Source organism: Phyllostomus discolor, chromosome 2 (assembly GCF_004126475.2).
Source record: "Phyllostomus discolor isolate MPI-MPIP mPhyDis1 chromosome 2, mPhyDis1.pri.v3, whole genome shotgun sequence".
Lineage (NCBI taxonomy): Eukaryota > Metazoa > Chordata > Mammalia > Chiroptera > Phyllostomidae > Phyllostomus > Phyllostomus discolor.
The window spans coordinates 92301938-92325474 of NC_040904.2; the positions used below are offsets into that span (position 1 = coordinate 92301938).

At 38.1% G+C, this 23537-nt stretch overlaps 1 protein-coding gene across 2 annotated transcripts in view; it reads right to left on the reverse strand.

Annotated features, from left to right (window-relative positions):
• Nucleotides 1-1436: 1436 nt before the first annotated feature.
• The window catches only part of BTLA (B and T lymphocyte associated), a 34713-nt gene continuing 12612 nt past the window's right edge, over nt 1437-23537 (reverse strand). The window contains exons 2-6 of one of the 2 annotated variants that reach the window (XM_036018087.1): nt 16676-16999; nt 10123-10158; nt 8678-8818; nt 6868-6914; nt 1437-3742 (exon numbers count right to left, since the gene is read on the reverse strand). In XM_036018087.1, coding sequence (XP_035873980.1) covers nt 3467-3742; nt 6868-6914; nt 8678-8818; nt 10123-10158; nt 16676-16999 — 824 coding nt within the window. In that variant the 3' untranslated portion in view covers nt 1437-3466. The remainder of the gene's footprint in view (nt 3743-6867; nt 6915-8677; nt 8819-10122; nt 10159-16675; nt 17000-23537) is intronic. The other variant, XM_036018088.1, reaches the window with a different exon arrangement.

Sequence of the window (23537 nt, forward strand, 5' to 3'; positions counted from 1 at the left end):
ACTTTGGAAGGCAGTTTATCAGTTTCTTACAAAGTTAAACATACTCTTATCAGACAACCCAACAATCAGCTTTCTTCATATTTCTCAAATGAGTTGAAACCTATGTCTATAGAAAAACCTGCACACAGGTGATTGTAGCGGCTTTATTCACAATTGCCCACATTTGGAATGACCACGATGTGATTCAGTAGATGACTGGACACATAAACTGTAGCACATCCAGACAATGGAATATTTTTCAGCACTAAAAATAATGTCAAAAACTATATACAGCATGGTTTGCCAGCTACTTGACATTCTGGAAATGGCAAAACTATGGAGACAGTAAAAGGATCAGTGGTTGCCAAGTGTTTGGAGGGAGGAAAGGATAAATAGGTGGAGCACAGAAGATTTTCCCAACAGTGAAACTTTCTGTACGTTATTATAATAAAGGGTACATGCCACTATACACTTGTCAAAACCCATAGAATACAGCAAGAGGACATTTTAATGTAAACCATGGACTGGGGATCATAATGATGTGTCAACACGGTTCACTGATTGCGACAAAGGTGCCACAGTGACCCAGAATGTTGACGATGGGGGAAGCTGTGCATGTGTGGGGTCAGGGGGTATATGGAAATTCCATGCATTTTCTGTTTAGCTTTGCTGAACCTAAAACTGCTTTTTTAAAAAGTATGTATATACAGATGGATTAATATGATCAGGCCAGAGGATCAATTCTGGGACCTAGAAAGTATTTATTGCTGGACAAAACAGATTTTATACACACACACACACACACACACACACACATAATATATGCTTTAAAAAAAAGTGTTTGGGTGTAAGGACAAGCAGTTGCCTGGGTGACCAGTCCAACTCTGGAAGAAAATGCACTGGTGACACCCCCCTTCTCTAGAGGTCAGGACCCTCCCCCACAATCAGTAAGTGCTAGTGGGAGACAATGAGCAGTAGTGAGCAACAGGAGCCCCCTTCTGAGGCTCTCCATACTCTTCCCTCCAAAAAGTCTTTTATTGGAGCCACTCTCTCAGTAGGGTTCTGCATCAGCAGCATCTTGCTCTTGTCTCATGTCCATACTAAATGAGCCTCTGCACTAGGAAACCTATACTCAAATTATCTGGGGTGACTTTTAATGGTGAGGATTATAGAGCCATATGCTGAATCTCCTGACTCACAATTTCAGAGTGTTGGAATTGGTAATCTGCAATTTATCAAGTTTTTCAAGTTATTTTTATGCGCCATAAGGTTTGAGAATCATTCTTCTATTTCATTCTCTTGTACTTTTTTGGTGCAAAAGTCAACATCAAATTGATTTCAAATAAGTTTTAATAACTTTATCTTCTTACTGGAACCAACAAGCTGAAAATTCATGGAAAACTGTTAAATTATGAAATCTTTTTCTCATATTTTATTAATGAAATAAGCCATGTAAATAATACAGAAATAGATTTATTTGTGAAATACATATATAAGTGTGATAACTTTTAAGAGGAAATAAAAACATAAATGATTTGTGATTTTGGAAGCATCACACAAATAGAAGTATAAATCATTAACAGAGATAAAATCATTATCAACATTACAGCAATACATGCTAAAAATATTGTCAAGAGTAAACAAAATATATATATATATATATATTTTAATTTACTTTAAAGGAACTGTTCAACTTTGTATATTTATCTGATAAGGACAGCTACATATATCCTCCCATACTTCCTGTTTCTATTTTTAAGAATACCACGGGCAGTTCATTAATCTCTTTATGTAAGTTTTCCGTAAATTCAGCATGTCTGAAAATACCTACCTAAAACTGGTTGCCTGAAATTCTAGGAGTAGGGATTTCATACTGGGTAGATAACAGTGACTCTGAAACAATACCCACCACCCCCATCCAGGGGTCAAAATCTTATTGTCAATGTTACATAAGAAATGTTCAGCCACAAAATCTGTTTTGTCTTTTTGGGACAAAAACTTTTATGGGATATCATACTCCTACTCCCATAATTTCATATATTATTTTAATAAATTTTCTTTAATGATTCACTTGCTCTGGTATTTTGAACTTCTGTAGCAAACTGAAATGGTATGTTCATTTTGTCAGTTTCTTTTACTGTAAGAAACTGTAAGTCCCCACCCTTCCTCCCAAATGCTGACACACACACATGCATTCACACACACCCCCCTTCACATTCATTTGTACAGCAGCTCATGTATTTGTTAAAATGGATTCTAACCTCTGCTATCCACGTCGTATAAGATCTATTGCATTACTTAGTAGCAGCACCTGACAACCCTAATAGCCTCAAACTGTTGAATAAAGTTGCAGGCTATTTTTGAAATAACTAGACTCAAGTACTCTGGAAAACTGAAACCATATTCTTGCTATACTTTCAAGTGGTTGCAACCTCAATATTTTAAAACAAATGGTTATCAAATTGTACTACTTTACTATGTATGATTTTCCCCGATTCCTTAGTAAAGAGCACAGCAATATATAGATGCTGCGAATGAAAAAACATTGACTGCCCAACTACATATTCTGGACTTTTCTCCATTCCATCAGTTGTGCTTTTAATTTGACATCAGGTCAACCAAGAAGCAGTTTGAGCCACCAACATGCACGCACCTGATGATGACTATTCTCACTGACTTTTGTGTTTATTCAGACACCCACCAAGTATATTACTTCAGCAGCATTATGTCAATCCATTTACATTAGTCTATGTAACCCAAACACTGAGTCACCACGTTGTTTATAAACACATCATACATTAATTGCTCCATTACCACAGATACTTGCTTTGTGATCTAACCGGTAGATATAAATATTTGTTTCTCAGGTATGGGGAACATCCACCCCCATCTAGTTGGTACATTCCACATCTTTATTGCACAATTTATTCTTTCCATTCTTTTCCTTTGTTCTCAAGTCTAAAATTATTCCTCTTTACATTTAAGAAACCCCAACATTACATTGTTAGAGGGAATTTTTTATTACCAAAGACTAACTGGAAATAAACATATTATTATTACCATATTTATGGTTAGTTGGTTAAAGTAGTTCATTCTTTTTCAAGAATATAGTGAACTCATCCAGATAGCACACATCGCTCTTCCCTACATGCCTTTCTGATAGTTCCAAAGAATGTATTGACTTCATATGTTGGGTAAAATGTAGCTAAGTTTAAATGTTCTACCACACTGCTATTCATGATACCATTCAGTTTTGGAGAGGAGATTTTGTTGTTCATGGCAATAACATAAAATGCTCCAAAAGAATTTTCTGGGAGAAATTTTAGTCATTTGTCCTAAGGATCCTTAAGACCCAAGCACCAACATGAATGTCCTTGAAGTAAAACTTCTCAGGTCCAGGAATATAATCTGACGTTCTGTGGGTCTCAGAGCATGGTACTGACACATCGATTGTCCAGAGATCGCTGGTGGGAGGCCAGGACTAGGTTTAACTCCTCACACATATGGCTGCATATTCTGTAGGTGCTTCTTCCATATTTTTCGCCTGTCTTGGGTTCATTTTAATGATGGAGTGGTTCAGTGAAGCATACACGATGCTCTGTTTGTTTTCCTCCAGACATAGGTTAGAATAAACCTTGGGTTCCTCCTGGACCCCAAACCAGGGATCATTATCATAAACTTCAGTCTCTAATGTCAGGTTTTGGGAATTTTGCCTGGTGCACACTTCAGTTTGTTCACTCCTAGAGGGCTGAGGAACATCAGCCTGTAAGAGAAAAAAAAATTGGTTTAATTATCATTTAAAGATGTGATGGTGCATACTTATTAGCAAACTATGAGTACAGGCTAAATTGAGTCCTATACATGGAGAGAATTAATCGACTTTTCCTCACATATGCTGTTGATATGTGAGGAAAATCTGCTATTTTTTTCATAGCAGATTTTCATTTATTAAAGGATAAAAGGCTTAAGGACCACTATGTTCCTCCAAAAATAGTTATTTGGTGCTTTATTATTAATCACTTTTGAGGTCATAGAACACTTTTAAATCCCTCTTCAAGATGAAAAGCACAGCCCAAATTTATGAGGAATGCACAAATATTCCACAAGAACTCCAGGCAGCCTGCAACATAGTGAATAGTGTTAACATAGTTTAGAGTGAAACCATTAAAGATAAAGCAGAACAGATACCCTCTAAGGGGACAGAAAGAATAAATATTATTAGTTATTAAAGATATATTATTTTGATTTGAGACCTGGAATTAGAAAATTGCTGTTGTGTTGGGGGGGGGGGACTTAGAAAATGTTTAAAAATATTTCAACAGTTATTTCCATCAGAAGAAAATTGTTACACTTCCAAATAGAGTCAAATATTGTCAAGCATTGTCAAGCTTCTGTAAAGGAGATGAGATTATGGAAACTGAAAGTAAAACGGTCCTGAAGTTTTTTGCTCTTTTCAGTTATTTGTTTGTCATTCCTAGTTATTCAGGGGACTCAACTGGTAAAAACGAAGATGTGGTGTTACTTCAAGTTTTTAAATTGCAATTTTTCCAAATTACGCTCTTGAAGTTTGGCTTAACTGCTTTTAGATACCAGGTGCACAGCCTTGGGTAGCCCACCTGCCTCATCGGGCTCCTGGCTGTTCTCGCTATGGTGTGAGCAGCGGGGCGTCCACGCCTCCTGAGCAGGTTCTACCACACAGGCATACCTGGGCCTTTCCCGAGAAGCTAGGTATTAACTGCCGAGTGCACTTCTTCCTTCTGAGGAGGTGTTTTCCCTGGAAGTAACGCCAAGGCTAGATGACTGAGGGAGCTGGAGATTGCTTTAAACGTCCCCCTCTCGGCTCAGATTGAAAGTGTTCCAGCCACCACTCAGACGAGCCTGAATAAAGCCTCAGGAGGAGCAACGAAGAAGACTATCGTGTGACCTAATAAATAGTCATAAATCCCTGATATGTTGACAAAGTCTGTTGTATTTTTTAATCTGTGTCTGTCAACCCACTTAGCCTGGCTTCTTCCCAAAAGATGGCTCACTTCCACGGAAAACTGTTACAATGAATGGGGTGAAACTAACATGGTGCTCTGTGGCTGCACTTGTCCTGTGGGCGCCTCATCAAAGTGGGTGGGTGGGCGACACGGGTGCGCCGCCTGTGGCAGGTGAAGGTGCCAAACGCTGAAAGCTGCCCTTGGCTGGCACCTTTCAGTTTACAGCGCACTTTTAAAAACGTGTTGAGATGTCATTCGTGTACAGTGTACAGCTCAGTGGTTTTTAGTATACAAGCATGTTTAAACCTTCAAAGGACATTGTGGAATAAAATGAGGACTTTGGCTTTTACATGTAGCTGCCATGTTTTTACCAGTTCTCTTTTCTATTTTGGGTTTCCAGTTCTTGGTTCCCATACAAGTTCCTTCAGACAAAATTTTTACTCACTCTCAAAGATCTATATTTTTTGAACTGTTTGACAAGTCAAATGGGACAAAACTGTGAATTCCTGGGACAGACATGAACACCTTAAAGCAAAATTCCCAATAATTACACACACAGAAAAAACCCTCTTAAATTCAAGTTCACGGCATAAATAATTTGTCCAGCTTATGCAGGAAGAAATATGACTACATTTTGACCAACCTGGGCTTTACCTCTAGGATAAATTATTTAGATGATTTTTTTAAAAGTTTCATAGTTCTCAAGACTGACTATAACAGAATGTGGTTTGTTGCTGCTGTTGTCCACTATCGAAAGAAAGGGGATAATATTTAAGAAAATTTCCCTACTTGAGGAAACAAAACCTTAGCACCCATGACAATGATGTCCACTGATGCCTACTAAAAACTTAATACGAGTTTTTAAAGCTAACTGTATTTGGTTTGATTTAAAATTAGGTAACTCATGGGGGATGCTGAGTGCTATTTAATACTGTATGTAAAATTTTTGGATACATCTGCCTCTGACATTTCTGGAACTTCCAAGAAGGCCGCTGCATTGTTCTCTCTACTCTGGTTTACTAAAATGCCCACGAACACATGCATGCGCACGCGCACGCACACACACACACACACCAAGCTCCTTTGCAGTACCTCACTCGTGACTGTAGTATTTGTTTATAACTAAGGAACTCCATAAGTTTTTTCAGGAATATATTACCTCATCTTGCATTCTTTTTTGAGTTTCAATATTTATACAAGGCCGAACCCAAAAGAAAGGCCTGAGCTTATATTCCAAGAACTTGCAGAAAAATTTGGCACTGCCTCCAACACATCCTTTCCTTTGTCTGGAAGGTCTCTTCTTTGATGAGCCCACACACATTATGAGAGACTTTTGCATGGTAGCTCGGTCTGTGGTCACACTTCTTTATCTGCTGGTGTGATTTATGAAGAAATCATAACTCATTTAATACGGCTATTAATGGTTTATTCTTTCATTAACTTATGAGTTAATTTTGTGGGAATAAATGAATAGCCTGAGGTCATGTAACAAGGCCTGTAAACAGGCCAAAAAGGGCCAGTGTTTACAGCTCAGTCTCAGACTTTTCTGCTCTGAGTCAACACTGCCACCCATGCTCTCCCAAAAACCTGCTTATTTTGAGACTCGTTAATCCTGAAGAATCTCTGGTGCAAATGATGGTGAATGTAAAACAAACACATTTTTACAGTTTGGGTTTCTTCGCCCATTACATGATGGTCCTCATTTACTATGAACAGGTTCACTTTAGGTGGTTACCTTTTACAGATTGGGTTAAACAAACACATTTTTAAAGTAAGTCAACATATATAGCACTCAGAACAGTGACTGGCACATAAGTATTACAGAGCCTCAAATGTAAAAATATACATATATAGTAACATGATATAACATAGATTGCATTCATTTTAACAGATACAGTGAACATACCACATTAATTCCCCTTTCTGCTGTTTCAGAAGCCTTCTTTTGTTCCCCTGGAATTCAAAACAAAAAATAAGAAACCAAAAGGAATAAAGGACAACACAATTCTTCCCCAAGTCCCTGTAAATTAGGGTTGTGGTAAGAATATGGATTGGAACCACATTGCTAAATTGAAACTCAGTCCCTAGAGCAAAGGTGGAATGCCCCCCACCACTACACCAATGCCCACCCACTTGCATACCAGGGAGAGTGTTATTATTAGTTTGGCTTGTTCAGTTGTTGTGACTAGCATGGTACATACAACTCAGATTTTGTGCATTCGTGCTGCCCTGTTTTCTTCACTGGTTCTTCACTTCTTACCCCAGAGATCCCTCCAGCATATTTGGGCCAGTGGGGGTTGGGGGGCGGTTCTCATACATCACTTTTAAAAGGCTGGAAATCTTTGTTTCAGGACATTCTGTACTCAGTGCCAGATGTACTGCTCTCCTGTCATCAGCATGGCCAGGACCTCCTACTGCCTAGTTCCCTTTGGATGTGGTCAGTAAAAGGATTTATCCTTGACTTTCTCCCTGAAGTTCTGAGAGAAGTTCCAGCAGCCCCAGAGTAGGTGGTAAAACTTCAAGAAGGACCCCAGAAAGATCCTTGGAGTTTCGGATGCAGAGGTAGGGTTACAGAAGATTCCCTCAGGTTCTGAGGGGCTTCTGGGCCACAGAAGTCCTCACCACAAAGCACCAGAGGCACTTAGGACCAGACAGAGATTTCTCATAGCAGAAATAAGGGTTTCTTTGTCTAGCTTAGTTTCTATAGCTACACTGTGGTTGTTGTGGGAAAACGGATGGGAGGAGATGGCAGAGAGGAAAAAAGAAGGAGAGTGGGAACGGAAGTGGCTCAGACCAGGGCTAGATCAGAATTCCCCATATATCCATCTCTTAAGTGTTTGTATGTTCCCTCATGCCAATAAGGGAATTCTTTACAAAGCAGAACAGAACTGTTTTTTAAAATATCATCTCCTCTTTCATGCACAACCCACAGTTTTTATTGTTGTTGTTGGGTGAGGGTGCGGTTCAAGCATGTGTTTGTAATGGCAACAAAAAGTGCAAATGTGTGAATTTCCACTGAGGAAGTGGGTCTTCATTCAGACAAGTGCACTTGTGACTGGAATGCTGTGGTGTGGCCGTGAAAAGAGAGCGAGACAAACCAACTCAAATCAGACCCATTGAGAGATTATTTCAACCTCCCTTTCAACCTCCTGAAAATTTAAAAGAGCTTTTCACACAAGCCAAAGACTGATGCAAGTAGAATGAGTAAATTCCCGCAATGTTCCCTCCTTACCACCACCCTTGGCTAGAGCACCGTGCTGTGGAGAGTGTGCCTCACCGAGACTAGAGAGAACCTGAACTAATCCCTTTTGTTTTTTTGGTGGAAGTTGTCCCCCAGGAAATCATTATCCATGGTTTATTACAAAATATTAGAAAAGAAAACAACAAAATGATGAAGCAAGGAAAACATAACCAGAGGCATTGAAATTAAGAACAAATGGACAGTAACCAGAGGGGAGGTGGGAGGGGATAACAGGGGTAAAGGGGGAAGGGTTTTCAGGAACATCTATAAAGGACACATGGGCAAAACCAAAGTGGGGTAGGATCGAGGGTGGGAAGTGGGGATGGCTGGGGTGGGGGGAGGGGTGGGGATAGAATGGAGACAACTGTACTTGAACAACAATAAAAGAAGAGAGAGAAAACAGAAACCAACAGGAACCAACTAAAAACATGTGAATCCTGGTAACAGCACACATTTGTGGGAAGATGGAACCCACCTCGGTGCCTTCTCCGGCAGCAGAACAGGCAGAAACCGGTAATGAGCAGAGGCAATCCTCCCAAAGGAGCCAAACTATAAAGGATCAATTGTCTGTCCTCTGTCTTGTTTTTGGAGGGTGGTCCTGAAGCACTGGTTGTATCTGAAATGTTAGTCAATGCTAAAGACAGTCAGGAAATCTGAAATATGTTAACATTGGCAACACCCTCTGCACTGACAGAACTTGAATGAAGAAGACGCCTCCCTTGCCTTCCATAAGCCTTCCCCAAGAACCCCAGGCCTCAGCACTCTCACCCACTTCTTGCTTTATTGCAACAATTGTTTTTTCTGCCAGGGTTAATCACTGTAAAACAATACCCATATAGTTCTCAGAAAACACTTCACCACGGCCTGTCGTTTACAGTGTCTTATTTAACTTTGATTTGTCACTCCAGAGAAGTAAGGAAGCCATTATTTTTATCAAGTCCCATGACTTGAGAAGAGTATTATTGCTTTAAGACTTGCTGAAGGTCAGCCAGCTACTGAGTGTCACTTGGGACTCAAACCAACATCTTTCTAAACTAAATTCAAGTTCCTTTAACACAGTGTCTTGTCATTGTCTCATAACTCTTAGGTATCTCCAAATACCAAACACTTTTGGTATCTCCATTATCTTGGATATTTTTGAATATGGTTTGCTGGGCACACAGTTGGTGCTTGTTACTTTTGATCAATGTTAACATGCATTAAGGCCCTGTTTGTCCACGATAGACTGCAACTTATTTGTGGGTCATGAAATAACTTAATAGATTACAAATTACATTAAAAAATAAAACACCCCTAGCTGGTGTGGCTCAGTGGTTGGGTACCCTGAATCAAAGGGTCGCTGGTCTGATTCCCAGTCTAGGGCACATGCCTGATTTGCAGGCTAGGTCGCCAGTGGGGGACATGCAAGAGGCAGCCATATATGAATGTTTCTCTCCCTCTCTTTCTTTCTCCCTTCTCCTCTCTAAAAAGTAAACAAAATCTTTTAAAAATATAAAATATTAAAAAAACACAATGAATAGAAAATATCAGAATGCATCACACATCTTTAATTTTTTGTGTTTTTTTTAATGCAAGAAAGCTTTCTTTCTAAATGTATTAATGTAATTATACATTAACTTCCCCACATGCTTGGTTTTGGGGTATAGGTTGTTGGGAGCTACTAGAACTGGGTATATGTGATTTGGAAATTCAGAGTAACAAATGTTACATTATTCATGCAGCAGCTGCTGTTTAGGTTGGGCAAACAGCTAAGTCACTGCCAAGGGTGACAGACACAGTTGTCTGGGGGAGGAGTGTGGGTAGGAATAAAACTAAGGTTCTCACAAACATATCCATTCAATTAAGATCCAAATTTTATTACTTCTCCAACCATTAAACAATCTAGTGTCCTTAACTTTATTTAACTAGATTGATACTTACTGATTAGAAGATATTCTGAATTATTTTGAGTTTGTTCTGAAAGAAAAAACAAAACGAAACAGGGTAAGTATTGAATTTGGTTGTGAAAACAATGCAGGTGTATATCAGGGATGCCCAAAGTCAGAACTAGTGTGTGAGATGACACCTGTGTGTGCACACTGCAAATCCAGTAATCCAACAAAGGGCAGTTTACGTAAGTTTTAGATCACTTTAAGATTGTGGACACAAATTAATTTCTGGGTTTATTTTGAGGCTCAAAGACAGACTGAATAAATACAACACAAGCTTCCTCTGTCTGCTTTGATTCTCTCTTCCCCTTTCCTTAAGCATAATGACACCATACAACCATGAAGGTTTAGGGCATCTTCTGGTACCAACAATAACGATACACACATTCTGTAGGTATTCCAGGTGAGTGTGAAAGGCCACAAGGAAAGAATGCTTTTGATGACATGCTGGACACTCATCCTGAGACAAAGATTGTGTCTCACTTCCTGCTTACTCGTATCACCCTCTCATTCCTGCTAAGACAATGACCACTTGTCTGCAAAATTCCTAATCAGGAGCTGACTAAGGGCAGATTGGGGAGGGTGGAGTTGCAGGCTATTGTATGTTCCAGTGACTGTTCCCCAGCTTTGTCAGCTTTTCCTCTGAGACTTTGCTCTTCAAAGTGCATTTGTTCATTCTGGAAGAGCATTGCTTTCCCGAAAGTGTGCAAGCCTTTACTTTATCACATCCCTGTTCTTACATAAACCAGTTCTTAATTTAAGCTTTTGCCAATGAGAATCAATAAATCAACAAACAAGTGTTGGCAAGATTGCGGAGAAAAGGGAACCCTCGTGCACTGTTAGTTGAAAGTCAGACTGGGGCAGCCACTATGGAAAGCAGTATGGGATTACCTCAAAAAGTTAAAATGGATCTGCCTTATGAATTGGTGACTTCACTTCTGGAGCTATATCTGAAAACACCTGAAAGACCAATTCAAAACAATAGATGCACCCCTATGTTCACTCCAGCATTATTTATGATAGCCAAGATTTGGAACCCAGTGTTCATCCATAGATGAGTAGATACAAAGCTGCGGCAAATTTACAAAAGAGAACACTACCTTACTGTAAAAAGGAAAGAAATATTACATTTTACAACTGTATGGACAGAACTGGAAAGTATTATGCTAAGTGAGATAAGCCAGTCAGAGAAAGACAAACACCATGTGACTTCACTTATATGTGGAATCTAATGAACAAAATAAAGAAAATATGAACAGACTCATAGATACAAAGAACAGACTGACAGCTCTCAGAGGAGGGGGGCTTGCTGGATGGACAAGATGAAGGGATTAAGCAAAAACAACAACACTGGTAGACACAGACAACAGTATGGAGATTACCAGAGGGAAAAGAGTGTGGGGAGGTACAGGAGGGTAAAGGGGGATAAATGGCAATGGAAGGAGGCTTGGCTTGGGGTGGTGATCTCACAATACCATATACAGAAGATGGATTATAGAATTGTACACTGAAACCTATATAACTTTATTAACCAGTGTCACTCCAATAAATATAAGTTTTTTTTAAAAAAAAAAAAGCAAATGTAAGTCAAATAGAAAAACAGGAAAATTCCCAAATACTCCCTGAGAAAGATATTTCAAGGGGAGACAATGAAATATTTTTATCATACCTCTGAAATGTGTTTACAAACAGCGTGATTCTTAAACATAATTTTGGAATACATTTTTCTCTTCACCTTATACTTAGTTCACTGAATGCTTCCAAGTAGAGAAGAAAAGGAATTTTTCTTGGACCTTTTCTCTGTTGTTTATTTTTATCACTTCATGGAAGGAAAAGTCTACCCAGTTAAAGCCAATTATTAAATAATTTATTTGACTTTTCAAAGAAGCAGAGGTGACCCAGAGAACTATGACACAATTCCTGCTTCTCAGGACAGTATAATCCTCGAGGGGATGAAAGACATATCCCCACTTTATTTCAGTACAAGGAAATGTGTGATAATTGAGAGGCACAGACCTTTTTTTTATAAGTTCTATGTTTTAGAATTTTTTTAATATTTTAAGTTTATTTTTAGAGAGAGGAGGGAGGGAGAAAGAGAGGGAGTGAAACATCAATATGTGTTTGCCTCTTGCACGCTCCCTACTGGAGACCTGGTCTGCAACCCAGGCATGTGCCCTGACTGGGAATTGAACCAGCAACAGGCTAGTTCAAAGGCTGGCACTCAATCCAATGAGCCACACCAGCCAGGGTACAGATGTTTAATAGCATAAAAATGGCTAGAAAGGAAAAATCACTTCTCCAAGGGTGAACATGAAAGTCTTCCTCAAGAGTTTGGGAAATGAGCTGGGCTTGACAGGGAAGGCAGCATAGGACAGATGAACGGGTGGTCCACGTGTGGTAACACCAGCACAGGAAGGATCACAATGAAGACGTGGCAATGGAATTGAGAGTTTTTATGTGGAACTTAGAAACAATCCAGAAAGGGAGGTGGGGATGGACTGTGGAAGGCCTTGAATGCTGGTTAACAAATGAACCCAGTATTGTGGGTGCTGGGGATGCTCTGCAGGGGACTCAATAAAAGAATGTCATTATGAAAGAAGTTTACTAGAAAAACTAGGTGTATCAGGAAGATTTTTGGCTTAACTGGACAAAAATGGGGAAACACTAAAGACAAGGAGCCCATACAATGAACTGAAATCATTGAGAAGAAAGATAATGAAGGTCTGAGATGATCAAAGAAGCTGTAGGAGGGATGCACAGCAGGGTGGGAGATTGTTGACAGACAAAAGTAGAAAGCCAAAGACACATCCTGGGGAACCCCAGTGGGAGCCAGGAGCATTAACTGACAGAATGATAAGAAAGGAAGGAGAAAAGGAAATTAGGAAAGTAGAAATCTAAGAGAGAATTAAAAGGCCCTCAATGTTTTTAACTTAGCTCTTAGACTTTCCTTCAGACCTCTTCATCTTTTATATTCTTTGTCCCAGTATGGGCCTAATAAGCGCATCCTCTCAGGGCACAGGGTTTTAGAGGGACTGGCACCCCCCATCTCCACAAGGGAGACACATTATTAACCCTAATTTTAGCCTCAACTTGACTCAGTAGAACAGACATTTTACCAACTGTACAAACATCTGGAGTGGTCAAGGGATGACTCAAATGCGGGATAGACACTTAGCTAAATTCCTCTCTTCTATAGAATTGACTTGGTCCCCACAGTGTAAGGCTAAATGACACAAGAAGGCTTTCTTCCAAGGAAGGTGGACTCAGTGTCACTACATTTAATTTTGTAACACATTATATTAATATATGTTATATAAATTACCTGGTAGTAGTTAATTATTTTATATTTAATAGTATAATTCATATTGGCCTGGAAGTAACATTTTTGCAAATTTTGCTTATTTTTAACATTTATTTTGCTGGTTAAAAATGCATTACTGCTTTAAAATTTCAGTATTTTATATCTCATTAAGTGAATTAATAGCACAATTTTTCCTGGAAGGATTCTTTCCAAACATCCTCAAAATAGGCTTCTCCAAGTAGTTAAAGGCAATTTTTTCACTTAGCATATATTAAGTTATTTAATTCATTTACAAATAAATCTTTATTGAGCACCCATTATGTATCAGACACTATGCTCTCTTTTTGTGGAGAAGCAAAGATATTTGAGATACAGGAGTCGTTCTAAAGAGGTTTGTAAACCAGTGCATGGATGGTCACAGGTAACTAGCATTGGGTTTGACCCAAAATCTAATTCTGCCATAAATATATTCTACAATTCTGTGCTTCATAGCAGAGAGTTGCAGCTAGCACACAAATACTGTGCATTCCCTCACTGGCCTGCTTTAAAAAATTTAAAAGTAATTTGAAATTTTTAATGTCATTTATGTGGATTCCTTCATTGGGCTGCTTTAAGGGAGTTTAAAGACTATCTCCAAAGTGTGCATCTAAAGTAAGAGATTAATTAAAAACACACACACAAAATGTAAACAGTTAAGTGAATGGCATCCATACAAGTAACTGTATGAGACTATATGTAGATTTCAGACATGCTACCACTGTACCATACCTTTATAAAATTTCTCTTTTGCAATAACCTTCAGCATCATTTTCTGCTCACAAAAGAAACTCCATCTCATTTCTTATAATGAAAGGGTGATCTTCTTTGATCCTAATATATGTTATGCAGTAATATAAAAATTACCATTTTAATCATTTAAAGTGTATAATTCAGTGGCATTTGAAATAGTCAGGGTTGTGCAATCACCACCACTATCAAGCCTTTAGAACATTTTCATCATCCCAAAGAGAAGCCCCAGCCCCATTAAATTATCACTGCCCATTCTCCCTTTCTCCCAGTCCCTGGAAACTTCATTATGATTTACCCATTCTGGATAGTTTATGTGAACAGAATCATACAGTATGTAATCTTTTGTGTCTGATTTCTTTTACTTAGTGTAATGTTTTTGAGGCTCATCTATGTTGTAGAATGTGTTAGTACATCATTCTTTTATGGTTGAATAATATTTCATTATATGATTTACCACATTTCCTTTATCTGTTTATCAGTTGACAGACATGTAGGTTGTTTCCATTTTTTTGGTTGTTGCCAATAGTGCTGCTATAAACATTCATGTATAAGTTTTTTTGTGGACACACATTTCCCTTTCTCTTGCGTATTTACCTAAGAATGGAATTGTTGGGTCTATGGCAACCATGTGTCCTCTTTTAAAGAACTGCTGAACTACTGTTAAAGCAGCTGCACCATTTTACATTCCCACTGGCAATGTATAAGGGTTTTGATTTGTCCACATCCTTGCCAGCACCTACTTTTCTTTCTTTTTTTAAATTCTAGTCACCCTGGTAGCTATAGAGTGATATCATTATATTTTTTATTTGTAATTCCCTGATGACTATTGATGTTGAGCATTTTTTCATGTGCTTATTAGCTATTTACAAATCTTCTGTGAATAAAATTTATTCAAATTCTTTGCCCATCTTTTTTCATTGACTGCTTTTTTACTTGTGAAGTTTTAAGAATTCTGTATATATTCTGGGCACTAGTCCCTTATTGGGTGTATGATTTGCATGCAAATATTTAATCATATTCTGTATGTTGTCTTTTCTCTCTTGATAGTGTCATTTGAAGCAGAAAAGTTTTTAATTTTGATGAAGTACACATTATCTATTTTTCCTTTTGTTGTTTATGTTTTTGATATCTTATCCAAGAAACTATTGACAAATTCAAGATTATGAAAATTAGTTTCTATGTGGTTTTCTAAAAAAAACAGTTTTATAGTTTTATGTAAATATAGATTTCATAGTTTTAGATCTTATATTTAAATATCAGATCAATTCTTACTTAATTCTTACTTTTTTTGCATATTGTATGAGGTAGAGATCCAAATTATCTTTTGCATTTGAATATTTAAAAAAGTATTCTTTTCCCATTGAATGACCTTGGCACTCTTGTCAAAAATCAAGTGACCAAGAACGTATGGATTATTCTGGATTCTCAATTCTATCCCATGATCTACATATTTATCCTTATGCTAGAACCAGAATTTTAATTACTGTCATTTTGTAATAAGTTTTGAAATAAGGAAGTATTGAGTGCTCCAACATGGTTCCTCTTTCTCAATTTTTTTTTGACCATTCTGGGCTCATTGTAATTCTCTACAGCTTTTAAAATCAGCTTTTCCATTTCTGCAAATAAAGATTGTTGGGATTTTGATGGGGATCACATTGAATCCATAGATCACTTTGGGAATTATTGCCATTTTAACAATATTGAACATTCCAGCCCATGAGCATAGGGCATCTTTCCATTTATTTACATCTTTAATTTCTTTCAGTTACATTTTATTGTGTATAAGTCTTGCACCTTCTAGGTTAAATTCATTCCTAAATCCTCTATTATTTTGATGTTATTCTAAATGGAGTTTTACTACAAACATAACATCAAGGAATTATTATTAGTAAAAGTCAAGGACACAAAAATGGAAGAAAAAATAAAAGAAAAATAAAACAAGAATAGAGAACAAAAAGTTGTCTACTGCTATTGGTATTCAGTTTGAAATTTTTCAGTGATCTATTTTTGGACTTATCAAATAAATTATATTCTCTCAAAGCAAAACAATATTTTTTTAAATCTGTGTATTGATTTTAGAGAGAGAGGAAGGGGGAGAGAGAAAGACAGAGAGAGAGAAAAAAACATCTATGTGAATGAGAAACATCTTAGTTGTCTCCCATATGCATCCCCCAAATAGGAATTGAACCCTTAAACTTTTGGTTTGTGGAACGAGGCTACAACCAACTGAGCTACATCGTCCAGGGCAAAAACAATACATTTTATTATGTTTTCTACTCTTCTCTAATTCACTCACCCTAAAACACACATACATGTAAACATACACATACATATGTGCACTTTACAGTGTGTGAGGGGTGGCAGTGTTCTAATGGCTTGTATTCTTTGAGAACCTGGGTTCCTCCTTGAAACACAATGAGGAAAATCATTAGGTAGTCAGTGTATAAGAACTCACCTGTCACATAAAGAGTTATTGAATAGCTTTCAAGGAGTCCAGATGAAACATTCGCAGAACAGCGGTATGATCCATTGTCACTAGCCTGTGCTTGATCAAAATACAGAAGATAAACCCTAGTATTTTCCCTTTCATCCCACTTCATTTTTATATGAGATGTTTGCCCAAGAGGTGGACAGTTTTCTCCTTCAATCTTGCACCATGTTGCATTTTGTATGTTAGCACAAATATCCACAGGACATTCCAGGTGAAATGATTTCCCTGTAAGGGCTGTATGCACAGAATCTCTCTGAATATAAATTTGTGGATCACATGATTTTTCTCCTGAAAGATGAAAACAAAATTAAAATAAAATCTATTCTGGAAGGACCAGATATTTACCATTTAAACAGTTTTTGCCAAAGATTCATCCAACATGATTCTATAATTTTTTGAAATAATATTTTCTAGTACTTAAGCCTCACTATCAGAGTATATGACACATGGCAAGCACATAATAACAATTTGTTGAAAAAAACAAATAAATCATTTCCTTTGTTCAATAATATCATAAATTTCCAAACTATTATAGAATTCCAAAATACATTTTTGTTATGTAATTATATTTTAGTTTATTTTTATTTATTTTATGATTTTATAGCTACTTTAACAGGTAAATAATAACAGCATCTTTTGTCAGTTACTTATTAAATTCCAAGGGCTGTTTGAAATGCACAAGTGCTTTCATTCATTTAATCCTCATAACAGAAATAATATATGACCATGATTTTCAACTGGTGTGCCATAAGAGGCATACTGGTGTGCAGTAATAATTTTAAACACATAATACCTGACTGTTTAATAAGGGGCACTGACTTCTTCTACCTTAGGTTGTCAAATTTAAAAAATGAAAACATCCAATATTCAATAGCTATTGATGTGAATGAATCAAAATTATACCTATTTTTCATCAGATCAGCAAAAAAATATATATTGTGGTGTGCTGTGGAATTTCAGTAATTAGTTTATGTGTGCCATGAGGTGAAACAGGTTGAAATTGCTGATATATGTTTTTTATTTGTATTTTATTCATTATGCTATTGTAGTTGTCCTGATTTTCCCCCTTGGTGCCCTTCCACCTTGCATCTCCCTCAGACAATCCACACACCTTTATTCAGGTCCATGGGTGATACATTAATAAGGTTTTTGGCTACTCTATTTCCTACACTGTACTTAAAATCCCCATGGCTATTCTGTAACTACCAACTTATACTTCTTAATCCCCTCACCTCTTCACCCATTCCTTCCGATTCCTCTCCCAATGGGCAGCCATCAAAATACTCTCCATATCCACGATTCTGTCTCTTTTCTTATGGCTTGCTCAGTTTGTTTTTAGATTCAATTGTTGATAGATACGTATTTATTGCCATTTTATTGTTCACAGTTTTCATCTTGTTTTTTTTTTTAAATAAGTCCCTTTAACATTTCCTGTAATAATGGTTTGGCAATGATGAACTCCTTTAGGGTTTTCTTGTCTGGGAGGCTCTTTATCTGCCCTTTGATTCTAAATGATAGCTTTTCTGGGTAGAGCAATCTTGGCTGTAGGTCCCTGCTTTTCATGACTTTGAATATTTCTTGACAAACCCTTCTCACCTGCAGTTTCTTTTCAGAAATCAGTGGACAGTCTTATGGGAACTCCCCTGGAAGTAACTAACTGCTTTTGTCTTGCTGCTTTTAAGACTCTCTCTTTATCCTTTGGCATTTTAATTATAATATGTGTGGGAGAGGGCCTCTTTGCATCCATCTAGTTTGGGACTCTCTATGCTACTTGGACTTGTACATCTATTTCCTTCACCAAATTAAGAAAGTTTTATTTTATTATTTGTTTCAAATAAGTTTCCAAATTCTTCTCTTTCTTTTCTCCTTCTAGAACCCCTATGATGCCAATGTTGGGATGCTTGAAGTTGTCCCAGAGGCTGCTTACCCTATCCTAATTTTTTTGGATTCTTTTTCCTTCTTGTTGTTCTGCATAGTTGTTTTTTGTTTTTGTTTTTTGTTTTTGCTTCCTCATGTCCCAAATCACTGATTTGAATCTCAGCTTCATCCACTCTACTGTTGTTTCCCTGAAAATTGTTCTTTATTGCAATTAGTGTATCCTTCATTTCTGACTGTATCTCTTTTATGCTGCTGAGACCCTAAGTTCCTTAACCATCCTTATAGGCAGTGTTTTGAACTCTGTATCTGATAGATTTCTTTTCTCCATTTTGTTTTGTTCTTTTTTCTGGAGTTTTGTTGTGTTCTTTCATTTGGATCATGATTCTTTGTCTCTTCATTTTGTCAGCCTCTTTGTGTTTGTTTCTAAGTATTATATACAGCTGCTTTGACTCCATATCTTGGTAGTGTGGCCTAGTGTAGTCAGTGTCCTGTAGGGTCCAGTGGCACAGCTTCCCCTTTCATCCAAGCTGGGTAGTTGCGGTGTACCCTCATGTGGGATGAGTATACCATCCTCTTGTAGTTGAGCCTTGATTGCTCTTGGCAGATCAATGGGAAAGATTTACACAGGCCAGTCAGCTTCAAGGACTGGCTGTGAACACTGACCACCAACCTCTGCCATTCATGGAGGATCAGCTGTTCAGGGACAGGGTGGTAGTATTATGATGTGGTCTGTAGCTGCCCACCACCAGACGTGCATGCTCTAGGGTTTACCTAGTGGTGCAGGCCAAGGACAGCCCTCACCTGTGTTCTGCCTGGAGCCACCCTGCATGAGCTATAAAGCAATCTGAGATGGCTGCTACTTGTGCTGGGCTTGGAGGTTCCCAGGCAAAGCCAATGTGATCCAAAGCTGGCTGCTGCTAGTGCCAGGTATGGGGCCACTTAGCAAGAGCTACAAGTCTGAGGGCTCACTGAGGCCAGCTGTTGCTTGTTTGAGAGGATTTAGGAAGTTTTGAAGCATGGGCCCAGACCAACCACTCATATGGAAAAGTCATGGTTAAAAGTGTGGGCCTATAAGTTGGGTGGGACTGAGTCTCAGGGAATCTCCAGGACAGGGTAAACAATGTTAGCCAGGTTGATGGAGTCTCAGGTATGGCATCTGCCTGTGGGCTCTGTGGTTCTCTGCAGGGGTGGGGTGGGGCTAGAAGAGGGACAATGGCTTCTGTCCACCTTTCTGCCTGGAAGAAAGCTGTCCTGAGCTCTTGACCTGATACCAGACACCTCAGTTCCTCCCTATACACCACTGGTGCCTCGTAAGCTGCTACCCCAGTGCTGGAGGTCAGAGGTAGTGAGTCTGAATAAGTCTGTGTAAGAGTTATTTAAGAGAAACTCTAGAACTTTCTCCCACTGACTCAATCCTCGTTGGTATTTTGCAGCCAGATGTTATGGGGATTTATCTTCCTGGCACTGGAACCCTGGGCTGGGGGGTCTGGTGTGGGTCTGAGACTCCTTGCTCCCAAGATATCCTTCCCAAATTTTTATCCAACACACATGGATATGGAGCCAGCCTGTTCCATGTCTCTGCCCCTCTTACCAGTCTAGATGGATCTGGTTTCTTTAATTCTGTAGTTGTTGGACTTCCATTCAACTCAGTTTCTGATGGCTCTGAGTAATGATTGTTCTTTATTATAGTTGTAATTGTGTATAGTTGTGTGAAGAGGTGCACCATGTTTACCCACACCTCCATCTTGACTGGAAGTCCCCAGTAATATATGTTATTATGGCCCTGCACTCTCCATACTGCTTCACCTAGCATAATGTTCCACCTCCTTTCTATCTCCTTGCTGGCATGAATATGCTCATTTTTAGCTATTTTCTAACACCCAATAAACCTCTCATAATTTCTGCTCACATATCAACAATCCTTGCTTATAATAAGTATCACCTGATTGAGTTTTCAGGAATCAGACTGAGACAAGAGACCTACAAAGAACTTTCAGGACCTCTGAATATTTATATATTTATCACTACTCTGAGATCTTAAATAAGTTCACTTAAAAGCTTCCTAATTCAGTTGCTTCCAAAAATTCAGAATAAAAATGAAAGCAAATTGAAAGTCAAGTCACGAGAATGAGGTTTTCAAAAAATTGAAGAGAAAGGGTAAGATAATTTACCAAAAGGAAGTGCCAAACAATATAACACCTGGATGTGGTTAGACTTATGACAAAAAAGCAAGGAAGCAGAGGCAGAAAGACCAAGTGAAACCTTGTTTCCAGAAGTCCAATGCTCTCCCTAAGGTTAAAAGGCTATCTCAGGCTCCTAACTTCCCATTTTATTTACTTGGATAAGTTAATGATAGCTTATGCACACTATAGCCCTGTGAAAATGGCACTATAGTTACAAAGACCTTCTTCTCTCAAGGAACTTACCATTTAATTGGTGAGACAAAATTAACTAACAACAAGGTCTCTCTTCTGAAATAAATTTTGCCTACCACTCTTTTTACTTCAACCTTACCTGGGCTAAAAGCAAGGCTCAGAGGGATACTGCAGGAATAAACAAGATACGGTTCCTGTCAACATGGGACTTGCCTTCCAGTGGAAAAGAAAAGCACTAGACCAATGGGAGAACAAAATAACATGGTAAAGAGGTGCAAACTTTGCATGACTGTGCAGAAGATTCACTTCAGCTAGGACTATTGGGGCAAGGCTTAACAGAAAGGCTGTACTTGAGCTGAACCTTAATGAATGAGTAGATCTTTGATAATTAGAGCAGTGACTGAACACAAGAGATATTTTAAAACTGAGAAAATGGAAGGGCAAACACAGCAAGGCCAGGAATCTCATGGCAGTTTCATGAATTAAAACACACTTGGATTGTGGTTTACTGAAACAGTGACATAGACACCACTAGTTGTTTCAGAATAAATGAAATAAGCATTAGGTGGGGGAAGATTAAATTTTGTTTAATTTACCAACCATGAGAAAATACAGAGCATGATTCTTTTGGGATATTTATAAAGGTCATGGAGGTTGCTAAAATTTAGAATATTCATTTGAATGTGATTGGTCAAATGCTAACTCATTGTGTGATATTGAGATAGCCACCCAGACTCACTGGCACTCCATTTCTTTAAAATAAAATAAAAGGATTAGACAGCAAATAGAAGAAAACTATTACGCACCACCTTGTCCTACACAGAAATACATATACAACTTCACCTCCCTCCGTGTGTGGCCCATACTACAAAATTGCTTCTAAGTCTTACTTTCGGTTATAATATGTTAACTTCCCACTGGGTGACATCAAGCTGTCACCCAATGCTAGTAGCACAGTTGAACACCTCTTGTAGTTTCAGCATTCTTGGACTATATGCTAGGGAGGAGCACACAAAGTAGAAGAAAGTTAGCTGTTCAGCCTAACCACATCACTGATTTGCAATGAGATTATGGAAACATCCCTGCAGTTCCTGCATATTCTTATCAGCAGGATGGGGATCACTGACTGTCACGTTACCAGGCATAGAAATTTTTGTTGAATGGAGGAATGAATAGATAAATGCAAGTTTGTCAATAGGCACTAACAGTCATCAAGGATACTCGCTATTTGTGCAGAGAAGATATTATATTCCCTATGTCTGAAACAAACACTAATGTTTATAGTGGAGGAAAGATAGATACACTGAGCTAAACAGCATGACTCTACCTTTTTAAAATGCTAAATGGTTTATCGCATACTATTTTTTATGTTACCATAACTTTTTTGTCTATACCTTGACTCCTGGACTCAACTAAACTCAATTCTAATTTTCCACCTGATAAGATTGTTGACACTTCTTTGCTGCTTGTCCTGAATTGTGCATATCTCATGATACCCAGGACATCCAAAGCTGTCCCTAAGGGGTTTATATTGTCAAAACAAAACACTTTCTAAAAAGAGGTGAAGATCACATTTGCTTTTGGCTGGGGTTTACGGACCAATGTTAGTTGTGGCTGTTCTTGCTATTATTTCTCCTGCTTTTTAAAAAACATTCATATTTAATGGCAGGAAATCCCCAAATGCTAAAAATAATTTAAGTGCATGCAGTAAAAAGATGAAACCCTTATCATCCCCAGGCCATCAAATGATGCAATATCCTTTTTCAAATCACTATAGATTTAGGAAGCTTCTCATTTTAAAAATTCTCATGAACACTCTATGATACAATTAATATGTATCAATATATCCCATTACTAGGCTATACCTGGCATATCTGATGCCCAGAGTACATTTTTTTTTATTTATTTTTTTTTAGAGAGGGAAGGGAAGGAGATAGAGAGAGAGAGAGAGAGAGAGAGAGAGAGAGAGAGAGAGAGAGAAACATCAATGTGCAGTTGCTGGGGGTTATGGCCTGCAACCCAGGAATGTACCCTGGCTGGGGATCGAACCTGGGACACTTTGGTTCCCAGCCCGTGCTCAATCCACTGAGCTATGCCAGCCAGGGCCAGAGTACATTTTTAACAACCTCCTCTTCTACATAGAAACATAGTTTCAGAAATAATCATGAAATGAAACAAATAATAAAATGGACAAAAAGACACAATGGACAAATAGCCAGTGAATATTTTTCACTGAACTTTGTATAGAAAATCACGTAAGTTAAAAGATATTGAAAATAATATTAGAATTTAGCCCTGGCTGGCGTAGCTCAGTGGATTGAGCACGGGCTGGGAACCAAAGTGTCCCAGGTTCGATTCCCAGCTAGGGTACATTCCTGGGTTGCAGGCCATAACCCCCAGCAACCGCACATTGATGTTTCTCTCTCTCTCTCTCTCTCTCTCTCCCCTCTTCCCTCCCTAAAAATAAATAAATAAAATGTTAAAAAAAAAGAAAATAATATTAGAATTCAAAGAAGTAAAAGTACACAACTATTTGCTTAATAGTTTTTATATCTCCCTAAATAGTGTAAACT